The following is a 23,337-nucleotide window of genomic DNA, read 5'->3' as shown; positions in this document are numbered from 1 at the left end:
AAAGTGTCCTTATTGAAATGAAAAATAGTCAGCAATATAAAGGGCTGACCCAAAAAACATCTGTAAAGGACAATCAAATATAACAAATTATTTGTAATAAACATCAAATTGAAGAACGCCAGTTGTATGATTTATAAATTATCCCCTTTGATAAACAGTAGAAACACACAAAGCCTGAAATGACCTGCGTGGTTAGTCCAAAAAGGAAAATATGGCCATTATACAACACGATCCTATAATCATAAAGGCAATGTCACAAATTTCACAAAAAATGTAGCCCAGCACACATTCCCTGATTCCCAAACCAATGGATATCCATGTCGAAAGTTTAGATAGAAAAATATATTTGGAACCAACAGGATGACGTACGTTCATTTGAAAACCTGGGATATTGGATCCAGTATCAAATTGCAGTTTTAAGCAGCACCTAGCTGCAAGAATTATAAATCATCCCCTTGCAAAAACACATGCAGTTCTTTTTGATGGCTCCGTATTAATTCTACTGGACAGAATTTTAACATACTGCACTTACAGACAGGGTAAGCTCGCAAGCTCGCAAACAATTTATCTAGTTTAACAGCAAGACGTACTTTGAAAAACAGACGCAACACATATGCAGTTGAGAAGCTTCCTGTGATAAATTAATCAGTCATCTATTTATAATTTTTCCACATCAAGTAGTAATTCTCTGATTGCTGTTTCTCATCATTTGAATAAATAAGTTCTTGCTTTCCTCATGAGCACATAGGATTTATCAGCTGCTTGAACCGTGACTATTGCAGGTCAAGCCCAGCACTTAAAATTAAGGTTTTCCCAAGTAGAAATTAAACTGTTGAAGTAAGAGTCTCAGGCTTCAGTATTCACATGTGCACCCTGTGCAAAACTACCTTAAGCATTTTGGCAGTTTAAAACTTTAGCCGTTACCACAAATGTTGTTGTGTTACGCACAACTGATATTTGCCAATCCTATTTTCTAACAGGCAATAAATCTGAGTTATAAAGGTGCGCAGGTACATTTAATATGTTTTGTTGTTATATAAGCACAAGTTGTGATCTCCCAGACCTGATGGATCTGACTTAATTTCCAAATGGGCTAGCCTTCCTTTGCAACCAACTGTTAGTACTTCCCTGGTATTTGCTTTGCATGAGGACATTCTTGGTCAAAACTTTCTTTCTTTGTATTTCATTCCTAATGTGACATATTTTATAATTTTGGCAGTTTACTCTTCCAAGAAGTTGTTTGGTATTTTTTCCTCTTTATAATCCTTGATTGTCCTGATCTGTCTGTCCAAATGCTTTCCCATACCTGTTATTTTCCTGAAATGATTCAGTCACAATGTGCATCGTAATTCTTTCATTATCTACCTCCTGAGGTTATTAAGCCTTTCAAATCTAGGAATAGGCTTGAAGAGACATGATCATCTTGTACCCTAGCTTGTATATCCTGCATGCTCAGGGACCCAAGGTTCAGTTAATGGCTACTAAGAGATTCATTTGCCATACATTTTATGTTTCAATCTATCTGATGCCAGTGGTGTGAATCAAAAACCACAACCCCCTGGTGGCCATCAGATTAGTTACAACAGCAGAACAGGACTTAACCTCCTAATATAGTTTAACTTTGCTCCAGATTTTTGTGTTAACAGTTTAATAGTGAGGCTGTAAGACATAGTCAAAGCATGGAAGCATGTCAAAGCAGAAGAAGGTAGCCTGTCAATCAAAGCAGAGTTATACAAATGGATGGCATACAAGGTACGCGTATGTATGCATGTATACACACACACACACACACACACACACACACACACACACACACACACACACACACACACACACACACACACACACGCATGCACACACACACACACACACACAGACTAAATTTACAGACAAACGTCAAAAAAAGGTGAAATGTCATGCACAGTAACATTCCAAGTCCAACACACTGTAGTGGAAGACATCCATGTGAAGGCAGAACAGCAGCCATGAGCAAATATCAAAAATACATTTGGTAAAGACTCACAGATGTAAAATCAGATGTGTAGAAACCACCACAGAACAACATTGATACTACAATGTGCTTGACAGAATGCAGAGTAGGCTACATAGGAGGAGCAGGGTACATCTTGCAAAAACACAGATACATAACATACTAACAAATTTAAGCACATGATACATGAGGCACAAGTGCAATAAAGAACTACAACACTGAGACAGTGAAAAAAAGATTTATTGTGTACAGGAAAAGCAATACTACAATGAAAACAAGAAACATGACCACATAAATGATGTCTACAGAGATTGTGACAGGCAATGGCAGTCTTGATAGTGATACAGAGTCCCTAACAGACTTCCTTTATCCACAAACATATTTGTCACATCCACTTTCACACCACACATGTGAACTCATTCCTTAATATGCACAGCCACCTCCTCCAGGTGGTAGCTAAGTGGCTTCACTCCCACAACAGCCGAGGAAGGAGGTAGAGGTAGAGAAGTTATTGGTGGAGATACAGACATGGCAGGTGGTAAGACTAGTGCAGCCGTGATGCACATATCATGTATAGGAGGCTGCAAATATAAATGCAGGGAAGTGGGCAACCAAATCAGCCTGTTCAGAAGATGAGTAATGTACAGCAGTATTTGTGATGGAGCAGCTTCAATGCACTGCCTGTGGTACAGTAGCTGTGGTACAGTAGTCATGATGGACTAGCTGCAATACACTGCCTTTGGTACAGTAGCTGCATTTCATTAGCCATAATGAAGTAGTTGCAGTGCAATACCGGTGATACAGTAGCTGCACTGCAGCAGCTGCGGTGCACTAGCCATGATGCAGTAGCTGCAGTGCACTACCGATGGTACATTAGATGTGGTGCAGTAGCCATGATGGAGTAGCTGTAGTGCATTACCTGTGTTACAATAGCTGCAGTGCAGTAACCATGTTGGAGTAGCTGCAGTAAATTACCTGTGGTGCAATAGCTGCAGTGCAGTAGTCATGATGGAGTACCTGTAATGCACTACCCGTGATACAGTGGCTGCAGTACAACCGCTGTTGTGCAGAAGCTGCAGTGCACTACCTGTGGTACATTAGCTGCAATGCTGTAGTCATGATGGAGTAGCTGCAGTGCACTATCATGGTACAGTAGTTGCAGTGCAGTAGCTGTGGTGTACTAGCATTGAGGGAGTAGCTGTAGTGCACTACCTGTGGTACAGTAGCTATGGTGCAGTAGCCATGTTGGCATAGCTGCAGTGCACTACTGTGGTGCCAGTAGCCATGATCGAGTAGCTGCAATGCACTACCTGTGGTACAGTAACGGCAGTACAATGCACTACCACTGCTATAGTAGCTGTGGTGCAGTAGACATGTTGAAGTAGCTGAAGTGCACTATCTGTGGTGCAGTAGCTGCAGTGAACTAGCTGTGGTGTAGTAGACATGATGGAGTAGTTGCAGGGCACTACCTGTGGTACAGTAGCTGCAGTGCAATAGCTGTGGTGCAGAAACTGCAGTGCACTACCGGTGGTACAGTAGCTGTGGTGCAGAAACTGCAGTGCACTACCGGTGGTACAGTAGCTGTGATGCAGTAGGAGTGATGGAGTAACTGCCACACACTACTGCTTGTACAGTGGCTGCAGTGCAGTAGCTGCAGTGCACAAGCCATGTTGGACTAGCTAGAGTGTACTACCTGTGGTACTGTAACTGTGGTACAGTAGCAGTGTCAGAGTAGCTACAGTGCACTACCTGTGGGTACAGTAGCTACAGTGCAGTAGCTATAATGGAGTAGTTGCAATGCACTACCTGTGGTACAGCAACTGCAGTGCATTAGCTGTGGTACAGTAGCTGTGATCAATGGCTGCAATGCACTACTGGTGGTACAGTAGCTGTGGTGCAACAGCCATGATGTAGTAGCTGTATTGCACTACCTGTGGCACAGCAGCTATGGTGCAGTAGCCATGTCAGAGTAGCTGCAATGCACTACCTGTAGTACAGTAGCTCCAGTGCAGTAACCTTGATGGAGTAGCTGCAGTACAGTAGCTGTGGTGCAGTAGCTCTGCTACAGTAGATGTGATAGAGTAGCTGCACTGCACTATCAATAGTACAGTAGCTATGGTGCAGTAGTTGCAGCGCACTAGCTGTGATACAACTACAATGCACTATCGGTGGTACAGTAGTGCTGGTACAGTAGCCACGATGAAGTAGCTGCAATGCACTACCAGTGGTACATTATCTGCAGTGCAGTAGGCATGATGGAGTAGCTGCAATGCACTACCTGTGGTACAGTAGTTATATTCCAGTAGCCATGAAGGAGTATCTGCAGTGCACTACTTGTGATACAGTAGCTGTGGTGCAGTAGTTGCAGTGTACTAGCTGTGATTCAGCACCTTTCTGAGAGATTTCACAAGCTATTAACACTGCTGCCTTGACAGCCCTTGGGTCTCTAGATCTGTTCTTGGCTGGGTGACTTCTCTTTGTAGTCTGCATGTTTTCCTTCGGTCTGCATATGATTTTTCCCTAGTGTCCTGTTTCCTTTCATCTTCTAAAGATGCACAACAGGTGAACTGAAGATCTTCAAAACTGCCACTAGGTATGTTTGTGAGTGTTCTTTGATAATGGGCTATTGCCCCAGTCAAGATATACTGCTAAGCCTTATGCCTTTTTAGTACTGTGATAAGTTCTGGCTCTCTTCTCACTCTAAACTGTATGGGCAGGTAGAACCTGGATCACCTGAGCTCCATTCAGAGTCTTATCTTCTATGTTGTTGTGCTGCATTAACATACATGTATAAATATGTATAGTAGCAGTTATTTTGCGTGTGTGTCAGTGTGTTTGCATGCACACATATTTGATTAAGGGATAGGTTAGTGGATAGATTCAGTTTTGTGTGTGTGTGTGTGTGTGTGTGTGTGTGTGTGTGGCTCTGAGGGTTTCTGGTGAGGGTTAGAGTAAGGATTGTATTTAGGGATTGATTTAGTTGTGTGACAGTGGGTTTAGTGGCTGTGCCAGTCTTGCGTAGTGATACTATTAGAGAAAGGGCTTTTCAGTAGGTGAGGTACATGGTTAGGGATAAGTGCAGGGGAAGGGATAGAGTTAGGAATAGCATAAATGAATAAGGATGAACAGGGGACTTTATTCCCCCATACCACCTTACTCATCTCTGCTCACCCTAACTCTATTCCTCACACTAACCCTAACATTGCAATTCTGAAAAACCCTTTCCCTAAAAGTAACACTATTCAGACAAATTTGGTGTGATGTGATGGTTGCATTAGGGTTTTTTGTTGTTTTTTTCTGGTGGATTTATGTTTTACTGCTCACAAAATTAAACCTTTTTTATGACCAGTTTTTTGACTACACTCATATATATTGATTCACAGCATATAAAATAAAAAAAAAGATCTATCAACTGATATTCTACTGATCAAATTAGATCAACAGAATGTTTAGTTGAAAAATAAGTGAAAAACAGAAAAGCTGGTGTTTTTCTACAGACAAGCCCCCTTACACTCCTTACATGGGTGGAATGTGTCCTTCATACCCCTGCAGTGATCTCACACAAAAACATTGTTTACATATGAAGGAAATGAGATCTGATCACACAAACTCCCACTTCAACCAAACCATCGACCATCGTCACCAGACTCATACATGCATGCATATACACAAGCCATCGATCATCCTCACCACACTCATACATACGTGTACATATTTATAGACATTCGCATACACACAGACATACATACACACACACACACACACACACACACACACACACACACACACACACACACAGATACAGATACAGATATATAATGAAAGCTTGCCGATGTAATTGAATGAACCACAAAACACTGAACTCTATGATCTCATACATTGAAAAGCAAAATAATAATAAAAAAAAAGACAGTGAATGTAAACAAAAGTGTTATCTATAAATATTAACATATCTATAGCTATATCCATACCCACAGATGGCTACAGTGAAAGAGACAAAGAAAAGCATGTGTGTTAACTTGAAGCTGGTTGGTTTCGATGGATAGTCTGACAGTGATCATCATTCCAGTTCTTTGTCATGTAATGTTTCCTTTGTGACTGACTAGAGTTGTTGGAATTTTACATTCAGCTGTAACTGTACTATACCAACAATGAAAAAAAAATGACAGCCATTGGAGGTTATGTTTATATCCTGCAGAAGGAGGTTATGGGAAGTATTAATCATGTAAAATCAAACTTGCTGATTGTTGTAAGTGTTACACAATACAATGTAGGTGCTTGATGAGAGGCTATTAAAGGCTGTTGCCCATAACCATTACTCTAAGGTGTATAGTATGAGATGTACAAGGTAATGGCTATTATTAAAGAGAAAGCTTTGTAAAGTCACAGTGCCCCATTTTAGGTTGTGGTGGTCACCTGTAAGGAAACATTTGAATGCTGGCAGCTCTGCCGTCATGGCATGCATTGTTTCAGTGTGCTTATCATGTAAGGGCTCCTAAGCTGAAAGGTTTACACCCTATTTATGATGATAATTATCCCTTAATGTCCAGTATGTTTATTATGAATAAACTGCTGGATTCTTCTTTCACTGTGACACTCTGTGTGTTTTGCACAAAGGGACAACTTGGATGACAAATGGGACTTTTCTTACTAAAGGTAAAATGTACAGGTAACTGTATACTGTGCTTTGTTTACTTCTTTTGGTGGGGACCTAAAAGACTGCGCCCTTTGTCTATACTTTGATAAGCAGCAAGTTTTTAGGATGTGGGAGGAAAGCATAGTACCTGGAGAAAAACCCATGGGAACACTCAGATGAAATGCAGATTTCACACCGAAGGTATTCCAGCTGAGAACAGAACCCAAGAACTTATTGCTCTAAGGCAGCTACTCACTGTGTTACTCTGCTATGAGAAGTATGATTTAGTTATAATGGTCCAACATTTCTGTTCAGATGTACATGAAACAGCTGCTTTAACTTTTTCACCGCTATCTCTTGTACTACCACCAACGAATCACTAGAAATATTCTTCTCCTCCCACTGCAACTGAGTTAATTTCCTTTTTTGTGGACAGTAATGTTCTTTGTCATTTGTGGAGGAAAGGAAACAAATGTTTTAAGTGTCCTCAGCATTTCCAATTACATTTTGGAATCTGTCTGATGTAGATATCAGTGAATTGTTGCATACTCAGACATACATAGAGGGATGGGCATAGATGACTGGGCGTCTGCCTGAAAACACATTGTGAAAAAGGCTAATGTTCTGGCTGTTTTACACTGTGACCAAAATCGGATAAACATAAGTGGCTTATGAATCAGAGTAATTTCTCTCCTAAGTGACAGAAACTGCTGGATCAGAAGAAGTTACCAATTTATCTGTACAAATGAGATCAGTATTCTAAAGAAGATCTCTGGCATCATTTTGCACATAATGGAAAGCTTTGCTCAATAATTTAATTATTTGAATGATGATTTTGTTTTACAGCAATGTATTTCTGAAATTTGGAGTAGAACACATTTTTAGAAATCCTTCTTTTTGGACTTGATTGCTAAATTAATAATTGTGTGTTTTTTCAGTTATGAGAGATCCATTGTTATGTGTAGTTGCTTTACTTGTTTTTCATTTTTACGGTGTTATTACAGTAATGGTTAGTTATACCCTCCTTTTCACGTGACTATGAACCTATATACAAGGAACAGTGAGGCCGCTGCATGAGTAATTAAAGTATGACAGCTGAAATTCATTACAAGGCAGCACAAAATAATGTGCTGGAAAAAAAAAACAGTTAAGGAGTGCAAAATTAGAGAGGAATCAGAAGCAACAAAAAAAAATAAGAAATGGACCTGGGCAAGCATATCTAATGATATTACAGAAAATAGGCAGTGTAAGAAATAACATGGCATGCTGGGACACACATAGACATCACCAAAAGTAAATCAGAGGTTATTATCTGTTATCTATTATTACACTTTTGGTAAGACTCACGTGTAGTGCAGATGTAAAGATCACAGTGGATCACAAATAAAACTTAGCTCATATCCATCCTATACACCTTCCTACCAAAAACCACACTATCATTACTTCTGCAAATTGTATCTCACATATCTCTAATGAACTCCCTATCACTCCAGCCCAACTCCTTCCCCAAACTTTGCTGTACATCTCATCAACTCACCAACTATCCTCACTGTCAATCTTTATCCAGTACATATACCTATGAGCAAGCTCTCTTCTCATAGGTCAGGCCATTTTTAGTACTTCTATTAGGCATCTTACTCTTTCTGCAGACTTTAGTTGACAACCTATATTCATACATCATCTGTCATAGATAGTGCTTCAGAGTGCTGCAGGAACCATTCTTAAACCTGTTGGGTGATGATGCAGAAGTAACTCATACTCATGACATGTTAATGCTTAGGAAATATAGCTGTACTGCATAATGCATCATCACCCTTATAATAACAAATCTTCTAAACAATGGACTACATGGACAAATTACCTAGCAAAAATCTGAATCACAATGCTTGCCACAGCTGCAGTTTAATTAGACCATCCACCAGGTATCTCTACCACATGTAACTGTGCCACATGACTGAGAAATGTTTTTAATATAAATACGGATGTCTAACTGTATGCCACAAAACTGGCAGACCTGTGTTATAATGGAAGGAGTGCTCTTCAGCACACCAGGTCAAAAGTAAAAGAGATACTTCTTCAGACAAGTTGAGACTTGGGTGTACTGTATGAAATCTTGTTTTGGGTAACTAACAATAATTTCCGTAGTTCCCAAAGCCTGTGCACCCTATAATAGTCACACTGTATGTGGGTTCATCAACAGTAAATTTCAGTGTTGTTTTAGTTTAGTCAAGTGTAATTTTCATTTGTGCTGTGTCACTATTGAAAGAACAGCTCTTTGCTGAGGCTGTGATGTGCAGTGGTTTATTTTCAAAATTAATGGTATTACATTTTGTTTAAAATGCATAAATTGAAAGAAAGGCTGCATAATATTTTTAACATTCTTATCCTTTTGTCAGTCGTTAACTACAACTTATATAACCTATCAAATAACTGTAGTAAACTGCTGATGTGTTGTTTAGGATTGCCCAAGGTCTTGTTAAAGTAGTTTAGATGAATCCTAGTATTTATTATAAGATGCAAATGTTTAGTCATAAGTCAGTTTACTTTTTAATTCTGCCTAGGATGTAGAGCTGTCAACACTTTTTTTTTAAATCGCTGACTGGTCGCCCCGAATCAGTAACGCTTTTTAAATGATGACTGTTTTTCACTAGAAATTTAAAGAGGCAGAGAGATTTTATAGTGAGCACTTAACACGCACCTGTGACATCTGGTATTATTTATTGACTGTAATCCTCACATTATGTCATGCAATCACAGATTTTAGGAGGGATATAGAATTATAAGGGAAAATCAGAATAATATATGAGCTATGTTAGTAGAAGAAAGCATTGTTTACATTTTGACAGTTTTGCATTGCAGGTTATATTCTTTCTTTTGATCCATTATAAAACAAATAACCAAATAAACTACAGTTGAGCAGAAAGGAGCTTGATACTGTTAACAGAAGAAGAAACTGGTAACTCAAAGTGTGAATGACTTGAGGTGCTGGACCTCAACATCGGTTTATATAAATAGTCGAGGTTTGCGGTTCTCTTCCTATTTCTCTTTGACATCATGCGTTATTTGTGTTCTGTTTTCATGTGTCCAGTTTTTATTCTTCTGGTGGGAGGTTGGCATAACGGTTAAGGTATTTACCTTACAAACACAAGGTGCAGGTTTTGAATCTCACATGGGGTAAATGACTAGCCTAAAATGGCCCACAAGGGTAATTCAGTCAATCATATAGAAAGCAGCTCATGTGCTTAAATTCACTGCAAGTTTCATTCCCATCAGATCTGAAATAATGCAAATAACCCTCTCTCTTCTATAATTCTGAATACTTTCATTTTTGTCTGACCCTTTGTAACTTCTGAATCCATTTTATACACATACTGTTCTGTGCCTGCCGTCATACACCTGACCCGATCCATCCTAGTCCCTTTCTTTTCTTGGTATTCCTTTTCTAGTTACTAATTTTCTCAAGGAGTCCCATCTTATGGCAGTAATAGCCTTTTTGTCTAAACTAGAACATGTCAGCTTTGCGTAAGACACTGCCATACAAAAATAAGATTGTCTAGAGCAGAAATAGAAAACAGCCCTTTAGCCTTCTACACCCCACTAGCCACATGTTGTTGGAGTGCCAGGATGCATTTGACTATTATTTATATTGATACTGCCATGTTTAACTCATGCTGAAGTCAAGTATCTAATCTTCCTCATAAAGCAGCCTTTAGGCTATGCTTTGAAATCATATGCATACACAACCCTAACTATTAGCATATCTGGGACTCCTATTCTTATTTGCAGCTTTCTCACCTAGCTTACATAGTTCTGCTGTACATTAAAGACAACTGTCATGTCTCATTTGATTTCTTTTGTGAATCTAAACCATCTACAGTTAAGTGGACCTTGGGTATTGTCTGCCTGAATTATTTTTATAAAAGAAAATTGCATTTTAGTTTTACACAAGTTCCAAGGTTGATACAAGTAAAAATGTTAATATAAATAAAACAATATTGTGCTGATTATATTTTGTATGTAATAATTAATATTTTGTCTATTCTTCAGCTTGTGTTCGAAAGTTGGTATCCCACAATCCTACGGGAGTGGGAGGGGTTACATAATTATGTATGCAAATGTTATGTTAATCAGTGTACAAATTTGTACCTATTTTTCATGGACCTTTGTCCAGATTTTTGATAATTCCAGGTCGAGAGATAGGTTCTCGATTTTCAACTGCCACATGCATATAGCACTGCTGTGAGACTCAGAATTTGGAACTACATCTGTACTTAAGTCTGTTGTCCATAGTCACATCTTGTACTTCCATGGTCCGCCACTGACCTGTGACAAGACCTGTATTCCAAAAACAATGCAGATATATCTCCATGACATGTGAATGCAGTTCTGTAAGTGAGAAGACTAGCTCAGTTTCAAGTTGATTTGTTGAACCATGTTTTTCAGTTTGACTTTGAAGTATGAGAAACAGAAGGCAGGAGTGAAAATAGATATTTCTGCATAAGAAATAAGTGCAAGAGTTTTATTTCCTATATCGTAATTCTAAATGTGACACAGATCAGCTTTACTAGTTTTGAGATTTGTATAGATTGTTTCTTTGGTCACTGGAAAGGTAAAAGAAAAGGTACGTTTTGGCTCGAAGGGTGAACAAGGTCAACAAATGGCACATTTACTGTGCTCATTAAGCACACCTTCTGTTATGTAGCTGATGCATCTGCATTGTTTTTATACGTTTTTCATTCTAATGGAAAACTATAAACATTTCACTGTTTCTTGTTAAGTTTAACATTTCTGAAGTTATTATTAATTTATTTTCAGAAGGGGTGGTAAAGAGTTCCTTTCCTATACTGTTATTTTTTAGTGTTGTTTTTACATCAGATATTGGAAGTTGAGCCGCTGGAGAAAGTAAATTTTCTTATCTTGATCAAGCAGACCGAAAAAAAAAAATGAAAAAAATCGTGAATTGAAGAGGCCACTCGAGAATTCGTGTTATCCCTTTAGTTTGCCCTCAAAACCAGTGAACACTGAGGAATTCGGTACGGTTGAGAGGTATGATGCCAATCAGAACAGGTCTCAGTACTGAACTCCATGGAGAACCACTAATCACTTTTCTGCATTCTGAGGTGGCACCAGCTTTTTTTTTACAACACGGGATATGTCTTATCAGCCATTTTTCTATTCACCTTACAAAATAAAGATCCACATTCAGACCTTTATGTTTACTTAGAAATTTCAGCTCGTAGAAGAGTGTCAAAATCCTTGTCCTGAGCTGGGTGCATTCTATGAGCAGAATGACTGATATCTATGGTTTCAGTGACTTTCTCAAAGTTTACTAAATCAAGTAAACAAGACTGCTCTTGATAAAACCATACTGTTGTGGGTCTAGAGCAATAAGATACTTCATGCTTGAACTTATGAAATCAGATATAATACATTCCATATATTTGGCAAATTAGGCTTGTTAGACTGATGGATTTTTAGTTTCTTGGATCTCAATAGCCCCCCCTTTGAAGTGGCACAACAGACATTTTCTATATCTCAGGAACATACCAAGTGCTATGCGAAAGTCAAACAATTTTAGGAGGGGTTCAGACAAAGTGAGTTTGACACTGTTAATCAAGCAACTAGGTATGTTACCAAGGTCCATGGAGGTGGTACTTTTATCTACAGAGAGTACAGTTAGTAGATGTTCCATAATAATCTTTGGAGGGGGGATGGATTTACAAATCTGTGGAACTTCAATGAACTTTTGTAGTCTGAAACTGGCACCAAGTTTCTCTGTAAGTATTTTGGCAGTATGTCTAGGGTTAGAGTGGATGATACCATTATGAATTAATTCGGCTCAATGTTGTGCGCTATTTCTTAATCATCTGATGTACTTCAAGAAAGACTGATGCTTATCTTAAACATCAGATGTTAATTTTAATGTATAGTCTCCTCTAATCTTCTTTATAATAACATTAAACTTTTGGAGATCATTTTGATAGAGTCATTAATGTGGGTGATTTTAATTTATTATATGTCCTAATTAGCTTTTTTCTTTTATTATATGCATTATTAATGAGGGCATTCCAACATGGTGGTTTACTGTTATATTCTCTAACATATTTGGTTTGGACTGGGCCTGCTTGGTTTATGTTCTTTGTTAGATGTGAGTAAAATTTATTGGCATAACTTTGACAGCTGAGGCTACAAAGTGGCTGGAAATCATGCAAGTAAATTTTGGGAATGCATCATACTGTTTTAAAAGATAATGTCTTTTTAAAGTCCGTGAATTCAAATGTGTTCATTGTGGTGGATTTAGATTCCCCAAAGAAGAAGATTCTTGATTTCTGTTGAAGCTAAACAGAAATAAAGGCACTTTAGGGCAAGAGCAAGTAGATGCGATTTTAGTGAAAACAAGGTCAAGAACAGTTTGACCCATACTGGGATAGATAACCCTTTGTGTATGTGATTTAGCTTTACTAAGTCTAGGAATCTTTGAATGTATCCAACCATAGGTGCACAAGTTAATTGATGTATAGTTAATAGAAAATAAATCAAACCACTGGCTGAATGGCATTTCAAAAATGACACTGAGATCTGTGTTACCGTAAAAACAACTTGATCTCCACTTCTGTCCATAGACGTTATCAGAATATATTTTACTGGAAAATTCATTCTATAAGTCTAAAACGTCATCTAATGATATTAAGAAAACAATCAACACATAAAACAGTTACATTTAATAAACTAATTAATTAATGGCTCAGCAAGTGGCATTAGATATGAGGGGGTGACTACAAAAATACTGCCGTGCAGATAAGTCTGCAGGTCAGTTTCTTAGGCTTAACGAAACAGTGAATATCAGGGTTTTTTTAAAAAGACGAGTCATTAATTAGTTTATTAAATGTAATTGTTTTATGTGTTGAGTGTTTTCTTAATTTCACTGGTTGAAGTTTTAGATTTATAGAATGGATATTTTAGTAAAATGCATTCTGATGAAGTCTATGGAAGAATTAAATTGTTTTGAGGCTAACACAGAGCTCAGTGTCACTTCTGGACTGCCATTCAGCCAGTGGTTTAATCTATGTTCAGTGTGAGTGCTCTTTTGAGTTGTTCTACCTTGGTATCCAGTTTTATTTTATTATTTTATGCACAGTTAAATTTAATCATGAAAAAGGCATTTTTATTTATTGTTAGATCAATAAGCACATATAGAAATTGTTCACAATCCTTCAAGGACATGGAAGTTGACATAAAATAGAGTATGAAATAATTATTTTCCTTATTTAGGATAACTTGAATTTCAGTAAGTTCTGTTTGTGGGTTGTGGGAAATATGTCTACAGATAATTAGGTCCCTGACAAATACTGACACTACTCAACATATTCCAACGGGTCTGACTGTGTGATAGGTATTAAATAGTGGTACAGAGGGAATGTTGTCTTTACACTGAAACCAAGTCTTTATAAAGACAGATGTTTTCAGGTTGCAGGAGAGTCTTGAGAGATGGAAATTTACTGTTACAACTTCAGGCACTGAGCACAGCAAGCATGATGTGGTCCAGACCAGAATTTAAAAGCCCTTTTGCTTTGTTGCAATGTCCTGAAAGCAACATATTCCTATAAAAGGCAGTATGGGGCAGAAAATGATTTGGCACTTGAACTGGGTTAGGAGGAACCCTGCTTTACATGGATGGGGAGCCTGTTCCATAGACTGGGTAGTCTCAGAGATATATACCTATCTCTCCATCAGGTCCTATTTATATCACAGGCGGGGTTTAAGTCTTTAGAACGGGTAACCCTGGTGCTGTTTGTTTTGTGGATATAAAGGAGGTCTATCAGAGTAGGGTCTGACAATGCCCTGTATGCCAGGCATAGATGTCCCCCTCAAAAGCCTGTAGGAGACAGACTACAGAGATAGGGCCTTGGGGCGGTCTGCATAGGACATATTACTTATGCCCTGTATTCTTTTATTGAGGAACCTCTGTGGATGTTCCAATTGTTGGATATGCCTGGTTAGGTACATACCACAGGGGGCATTGTACTCAATGATAGGTCTGATGAATGCTGAATACAGTGGAACAATGACTTTCTTGGACTTAGATGCCATACTTTTGTTTATAAGTTGTGTAATATAGAATGATTTCCTCACCACTGTAGACACGTGATGATCAAAGGCTAGATTACTATCAATGTGGTGTCCCTAAGTCCCTCACTACTGGGTTAGCTCTAAGGGGTGTGTTGTCAATATCATAGTTACCAGGGATGGATGACTTCCGAAAGGATACTATTATGCATTTCTTGGCATTGAGTTTAGTTCATGGCTCTGACACCAGTTGTTTGCATCAGGCCCTCCTGGAGAGTCAGTGTGAGATTCAATGACAGCTCCTAATTTGCAATCATCTGCAAATTTAGTCAGCCAGAGACCACTGACATTGGCCTTGACTTCTGAGAAGTAAATGCCAAAAAGGAGTGGTCCAAGGACTGATCTCTGAGGGACTCCACTTGTAACTGGCCTCTTTGTAGAGGTTAACTCCCCAGTTCTAACTTCCTGGGTCCTGTCTGTGAGCCATTTAGTTATCCACCAGGTGACATATGGGTTTGTAGCTAACCTCGTGAGTTTGTCAAAAATACTTGAGGGGGGTATTGTGTCAAATGCCTTGCCCAGGTCAAGATAGGCAGTGTGAACAACTTTGAACTCATCCATTGCTTTGGTGTCCTTCTTGAAGAAGTCCACCAGGTTGAGTAGGCATGATCTGCCCTTGACGAAACCAAACTGGGTTGGGTCCAATGTCTGGAAGTTTACTATATGTCTATTGATCATCTCCATGATAATTCTTTCCATGGCTTTACATATAAGACTAGTGAGAATTATGGGTCTGTAATTTCCAAGGTCTGTAGACAGCCCACCTTTGTGCAGAGGGATGATTGTTGCCTTTCTTCATTCATGAGACACAAAGCCTGTTTGGAGGCTACAGTTAAATAGGTTAAGTTAAATGTTTCATGCTATTATGAAGGCATCCTGGTATACTGTCTGGGCCCACTGATGCAGTGTTCTTGGTCTTAGAGAGAGCATTAAGGACCTGTTCCCTAGTGATAGTAGGGGGAATTATATTTGATATTTCCTGAGGGAAGGTTGAGGGGGAGAGAGGGAAAAGTTGGAGATGAATTCATCAGCCAGGAGGTTTGCTATATTTTCTGGCTCAGTATAGGTGGCTCCATTTACAATGAGCTCTGCACACAACTGTGTACTGCATTTGAGGTTGCGGACATAGCTCAAAGGCACATTTGTCCTGCTTGAGGGGACTGTAAGGTATTTATGATGTTATGGATCCTAAAATTAGAAAGGCAGCTTTTACCCTGTCTTTGTCCAGCATAGTGAGTGTATAGTCAGTGTGCCTAACAGTAGATTCACCAATTAGTAGGACATTTGCACTTGGCAGTACAGACTTAGTGGCAGTGACAACTTTGCAGTATGTAGTCTCATGCCTCTCAATTATGTGAAAATGGTAGGGCTGTGACAGTGGACTGATGCTGAGGTTCTTTGGTTTGAATTCTTAGAGGCTTTGGAGTTGTTTTTTACAACCTCAGTGTATGTGGTTTTAATCTGATCTTGTGGACGTATGGATGAGCAAATGTGTTGTTTACTGACCATCTATGTAAGTGAGAAGGTGAGCCTCCAGGTTATAGAGATAACCACATCACTCATAAATCATGTCATGCTGGTATAGCAGTAGATGGTCATTAGCAGAAGGCAGTTCCTATACTCTCCCGATTACCTAAAACAGTCCAGTATCACAGCAGTGCACAGCTGTAGGGTGGCACAGTCAACAAGTTCAGTATAATAACAGCACTATGAGGGTTGAAGTGGTAGTGTAATTGAACACCATATGATAAAAGAGTTGTACACAGCTGTAGCTTTGGTATTATTAGTTACAATAGCAAGACAGCGATACATGAATTCTATATAATAACAGCAGAATGAAGCTGAAATGGTAATTAAATTACACACATTATATTCTGGAACAGCAGACTCGCACGCCATCACTAGTACCATTGGTAGAGGCCGCACATCACTCACGTCAGTTCTCAACTACCACTAATAGAATGAAAAGAAGTTGGTTATGATGGCACAAAAACACACACTTCAGAGTCAATAGGTGCAGGTGCGACATATTAATTGTTTTTAGATGCAAAAATACACATGCTTCAAAGAATAAATAGACTCTGAGTGTTACACATCACCATTTCTAATATTTATTGTACTTAGTTGCCATATGCTTGTATATAACTAGATATAGTTACTGTCAACAACTTGCCTAAATACAAAGGGAAATGTAGATATCAATAGCTTTTAATGATGACTATGAACTAGTCTGATAACAGCAAGGAGCTATTAAAGTAACAACAACATCAGCAACAACATGAGCAACTGACTTGCAAGAAAACAAAAAGTATAAACAAAGGCAAAGCTGCAGTAGAAGTGAACGATGTTCTGCAGTAGAGGTAGTAATATAAGGGAAGACCTGATCTGTAGGAAAGAGGGCACTGAGTACCTTGGATTTAGGGTGTGGTGGACCAAAGAATAGACGATTAATCAAAATTCTGTAAGGTTTCTCATACATGCGAACTTATTGCAACACAGAGGTCAGTAAGGAGGGCACTTTTACTGGAAGACAATCTAATTCTAATGTTGCTTCTGCACAGGGTATTATCTCTGGTGAAGCACCTCTATCCACTGTACAAGAACAAGCTCTGGATTCACTGAATTCAACCTTGCTGTGACAAGTTTATTTGGAAAGGGAAAGAATGCAGGCCTAAAAAAAGCAAATAAGAACAAAGTCTGGATTCACTGAATTCAATCATGTTGTGACTAGTTTATCTGGAAAGAGAAAGGACGTAGGCCTGGAAAAAGCAGAATGACATTATGCAAAATGTGTGTGTGGAAGTGGGAGGCTGGGATATTCCAGCTTTTTATATATACACGGTAATAGCTTCTAATTTATTTGCTCTGAAAAATGGGAGGTAGGGAGGAAGTCAGTGGACAGTTAAAGGGAAAAAATGCAGGGTGAACTGACTAAGCACTGGAAAATGAAGTGGGTATATGGGGAAACATTGCTGGGGATATTTATTATAGGAATATAGTATAATCCAGACATTAGGATAGAAGGCCCAATGGTGAATTGGAAAAAAAAATGGAAAAAGGAATAGGATGAACAGAGTAGGGGACTTGTTTAAGCAACATACATGGGGGGGGGGGTTGACCTGGAGGAGTGTAGGGAAAGATTTCCACTTTCAGTGGAAGGATGGGTGCAATTTCAGCAACTTAAGTTGGTGGTTAAGGTGTGGCTCCAGAAGGAGGGAGGGACTGTCTGACAGTGTGGCATGACAAAATTGTGGGAAAGTGGAATCACTAAAAGTTAGAAGAATCAGGGAAAAATGACATTTGACAGTTTATATGCAGATTTGAAAGCTAGAAATTATGATAAGGAAACAGAAAAACTGTGGGTAATATTGGAATGACAGAGTACCCAATTTTTCAAGGGCCCATAGAAAACGATGTTTGAAAAAAAGATGGCTAAATCAAGTTTTCTAGAAGTAGTGTAGGATCAGTATATGCTCTAGCTACACAGATGGTTTAGGACCCCACTACAATTGTTACAGAGTTGGGGTACAGTAGACAGGAAGTGCTGGGGATATGTTCTAGAAATGTCATCTAGTATGCCTGCTATGAGAGGAATGTGTTGGAAATGGAGGAGAATATATGAGAAATAGATGTTGAATGACTGGGCTTTTCTCCTTCTAAGAAGCTGCTCATGGACAGATGTATAAGAAGTCTGACAGCAAAGAGTTGGAAAGAGGATATAGTTTGGAGGGCAGAAATGACTGGGTCAAATAATGTTAGAACCAATACAAGGTTACTATCTACTCAAGTAGACAGAAGGGAAAGCTTAGGATCCAGGAGCATTGGAAATTTGGGAAACACTGTAGAAAGTGGATACAAACGGCATATAAGGCCATCCCAGTACAAAATATGAAGGGAAGGGGCACTGGGAAAGTGAAAAAAATTAATTGGTTAATTATAGAAATGGGGGATTCAAGATGTAAAGAAAGAGTAAACTGTGTGGTGGGGGTTAGTTGTTTCAGGTTTGATGTCAATTTTATGTATTTTATAGTATTGTATATATTGTAAATATCAAGTAATTCACTGATGCTTTTTGTCCAGTCAGTCTAAACTTACTGCCCTGAATGTAAATACCTACAAACTGTGCTACCTATGTCAAAATTGTACTCCAATGTCAATTTATCCACCTGTACCTGATTGCATATATGTATTTACCATTGCATTATGTACCCTTTGTATCCATATATGTATGTACTTACCATTGCATTATGTAACCTTTGTAACCATATTGCTTATTGGAGCTTTTCTCCCCGGGCCTCCACTGAAAATGGGCACACCACTGGCCCAGTGGACTTCCCCGGTAATCAAACTGAAATAAATAAATAAATTGTATATCCAACTGGATATTGTTGGTTACAAAATTAATGCTGAGTTTTCCGTCTTTGGTTTGAATATTACTGTATACTTCTTATGAGGCATTTGCAGTATTCCTGCATACGATGGAAATTAACAGAGAGTTAGTAAAGAAATTGTAAATTAAGCCTGGTAAGCAAACTGCACAGAACACCATCAAATTTCTTGCTGTCGCTACAGAAAAAAGCCAAAAAGTGTCCACATGAACAAAATTCATATGCTGTGATACGTAGACTGCTGGTCAACTAGAGATGTCATAGCTGTGTATGTATACCTCAAATGAATTTAACAAGTCCACATGGATCATAGCCTGTGAAGCCATCTTCATGTTTGCAAGGTACAAGCCCTGATATTACTCTGATCAGGTACTCACATTATCCATTTGATACATTTTGAAGAAGGACGGTTGTGTGTGCACAAAATAACACATAACTGGTGTGTGTACATCAGAGGCTGTTACTGTAAGAGCACCATGAAATGACTAGTCAGCATTCACCCTTCCTATTCAAACTATTCACAAGGTTTTCTTCCCTTTGCTTTAGGTTGCTTTAGGTCCAGGACTACGTACAGACCCACTGCAACCAAGTTCTATGAAGCAGTCGTAAAGCCAGGAATAGTCTCAATTACAGCTATGTTAGTATCTTCCTTTATGCATTACCAGTCATATACGGTTATGTCTGCATTCATGACATTATTAGTACCCATCCTTTCCAGACGTGCTTACATTATTACATATAACACTACAATACACAGAAATATTTTTTCTGTTATGCTAACACACTGTATGTAATAGGTCAGGAGATTATGCAGCTGTCCTTAAACTAGTATTACACCAAACTGTAAAAACAGTGTGAGAGTTTAGCAATAATATAACACAACCTTAAATAAAGGGTGGTGGACTGACATACTGTTTAGCACTGCTGACTCACAGCACTTTGCTCTCCAGTTTAATTCTCAGCTGGAGTGCCTTCTGTATGGAGTTTGCACTTTCCCTCTGTGACCATTAGGGTTTTCACTGGCTGCTCCAATTTATTCCCTCACATAAGTGTGAATGTGTGTCTTGTGATAGATTGACACCCCATTCAAGTTCTTTTTCTTTTGCTTCGTAACCTACGAGTCCCAGAATAGGATCTGGTTCCTCATAATCTTGACGTGGATTAAGTGGGCACTTCCTGTCTCCTGATGAAGTCATCCAGTTCACAGTACCTTTCAGAGCTCATTAATATCAATGCAAAAGTGTATGCATGTGACCAATTTTGTTTTAAAAATAAAACAGCAAATAAAATTACTTGACAAAATAAAAATTACTGAAATATGATTCTAACATCAGAAGAAGGCCAAAATAATATTATTTAAAATGGAAAAAAAATCAGGTCAGTGGTTCTTTAATGCCCCAGCAATGCGCCTTCTTGTTATCTGTTTATTTCTGCTAGGTACACTCCATGTTGTTTATGAATGTGCTTTATCACAGGAGTTTGGTTTCTGGGCCTCCCCATAAATGCATACTATTTGATAGGACTTCTCTAGTCAAAAATAGTAAATAAATAAATGCAACTTGGGTTAAGCACACTTGTGGTCTTGCAACGGTCAAGTTTCACTGACTACCTTTAAATTTTGATACACATTTTTAACATTTACAATACATTACATTTCACCTACTATACTGGTAGTAGCAGTTTATGATTTCACATACCCATTATATGTCTTGTAAATATCTGGAAAACTTCCATTAACTCTAACATCAGATCCAGGCCAAAAGAGTGTAGCAGCCTTTAATCCCTGATACTTGGCAGTCAGCCAGATCTGTACAAAAAGAAAACTCAGTTCAAAATCTTTTATCTGAATAAAACCAAAATGCAGGTCTTGTATCTAAATACCAGTCTATATTTCGAGGCAGGAAAACTAATGAAAACCATAAAATGAATTTCAGAAAACTTCATGCAGATGTTTGGCATTTTGTGAACAAGACACATTATAACTGGTTTTATGAGAAGAACACTGAGTCTCCTAATGCTCCAAACAAAACAAACAGAGCATCAAAGCATGTTTACTATATGTAATGTAGGGGATATCCGTTTGCTTTTTTTTTTTTGTATGTTAAATATGAAAAGGAAACATTAGTTTAACAATGAAAAATGATCTTTGTTACAAGATTTTCCTCGGTGCTCATTCTTAACAGATTACTCTTTACAGAATAGATATACAGCACTATGAAGATTATTTCTAGGTATGTCTTAAATAATGCATTTTTACTGAGTTCCATTTCTGACAGACTCATTCATTCATCCATCCACTTATTTATGCATTCTTTCATTCATGTGTTCATTTTCTGATATCCATTTTTATCCTGCTCATGGTCACAGTGAATCTACAGCCCATCCCATCTATCAATGGACATAAGGCAATGAATGAATCCTAGGCAGGACATCTGTCCATTGTAAGGTGCTGGTACACCTGCAATGCACACACAGCTATGTGCAATCTAAAGGTTTGCCACTTCATCTTCCAATATGCCACTGGGATGTGAGATGAAACTGAAGACCCCAGCAAAAAAATAAAAAAAAAAAAAAACAAATTCACAATGGAGGAGATGCAACTGCTCAAAGGTGGCACCAAGGCTGTAAACCAAAGCAGAGAATCAGTGTCTGGGTGGCAAAAGCACTAACCAAAAGAGCAGATTAGGAAAACCTAAGCAATTATTTCTTTTGCATATTTTCTGAGACTCTTGTAGCCTCCCATTCACACAATTCCTCCTAATGATCCTACTTATTGATTTAATTTCTTGATCATGGTAGTAGACAAACGTTTATAAATTTCAGCCGCTGCCTGGGAGTTACAGAAGATAGGAGAAAGGAGGCAAAGTAGTTTATAAAACAGACTAATGTACATTACAACTGTCCGTATCTAGTAGAGTACAAATAAGATTTTTCCAAACCCACACACACACACACACACACACACACACACACACACACACACACACACACACACACACACACACACACACACACAATAATACAATACAGAATGATTCAAAATAAACCTAAATTCATATGTGCTTTAATTTCTCTAAATCTTTTGGGGTTCTAATACTATGGCAGGAATGGACTCCCATTCCTAAGTCAAAGTACAATTAAAGTTCATGAAATTAGTATTGTTTTAGTGTTTGATGTCAGCCCAAAGTGTTCTTCACAGCGCCCACAATGTGCCCAGTAACGAGTCTTTCTGCAATTCATATGGGGTTACATGGATTGGTAACGTATATAACTACGAATGTAGATTCATTTTTATAAGCCCCATTGCTCCTACTACTATTGGAATTGTCTGAGTATTTCTTCCACATTGCTCTTGTTTCTGCCTGCAAATCCTGATATTTTATGACTGTGTCTCTCTGTATGCAAGACACTATGGTCATTGGTTGTGGCAATTTCAATGATTAATGCTACTTTTGTCTTCTTTTTTGGACCACTATATTCGGTTTTCTAGCATCTATCTTTTGAACTGTTGGTATTGGGTGATCCCGTGTGATGTAGACTTCATTATGTTCTATGATGCTTTGTGGCTCATGTTTCCAGTGTTTTTCAGTCACTTCACTACCATAATGTTTGCACAATCCCCAGTGCAACAGTCTTGCCACATTATTATGCCTTTCAGTATACAGTCCTTCCGCCTATTAGTATGTCGCAACCAGTAACACTGTGTGGGACTGTTTCCAATTTGGTTTTACAAAACCTACATTTGTCTGTTTCTCCCACATGTTCACTGGACTTTGTAAACCAATTTGTACGTAACCCACTAACTTGGGCCGCCAATATTAACCTTTCATTTCTGGGTTTGAATGCATCTCTCCTCAACCATTCCTGTGTTCATTCTTGATCAACATGAGGTTCTTCCAGAAGTTTTCTATACTTGCAACTGTATTTCTGCTTTTTCCACATTTCTTGCCTTCTCTTCTGGGCCTTCTTCTTATATTCTTTCTTTTGTTTTTTTGCACATTCAGTAGCTGCCTGATTTTTATCCACTTCTGGTTTGATTTCCATTCCTGCTTGATGCTGACATGCTTCTGCTAAATTAAGCAGAGAAGTCATCTTAGATTTATTCTCATGTTTCAGAACTTTCAGTGGAGTCCTATGATTGCAGATCTATACATGTAATCAATTTCATAGAGACCCACCCTTCCTTTGGAACGGGA

The 23,337-nt window shown here is 38.4% G+C and overlaps 1 protein-coding gene across 1 annotated transcript in view; it reads right to left on the bottom strand.

Annotated features, from left to right (window-relative positions):
- The window catches only part of ENPP1 (ectonucleotide pyrophosphatase/phosphodiesterase 1), a 1,288,649-nt gene that overhangs the window by 613,954 nt on the left and 651,358 nt on the right, over positions 1-23,337 (bottom strand). Inside the window, exon 9 of the mRNA XM_044063702.1 lies at positions 20,839-20,948. Coding sequence (XP_043919637.1) covers positions 20,839-20,948 — 110 coding nt within the window. The remainder of the gene's footprint in view (positions 1-20,838; positions 20,949-23,337) is intronic.

Source organism: Protopterus annectens, chromosome 1.part0, assembly GCF_019279795.1.
Source record: "Protopterus annectens isolate FY-2018-M chromosome 1.part0, PAN1.0, whole genome shotgun sequence".
NCBI lineage: Eukaryota > Metazoa > Chordata > Ceratodontiformes > Protopteridae > Protopterus > Protopterus annectens.
This window is presented reverse-complemented; position numbering and strand designations above follow the sequence as displayed.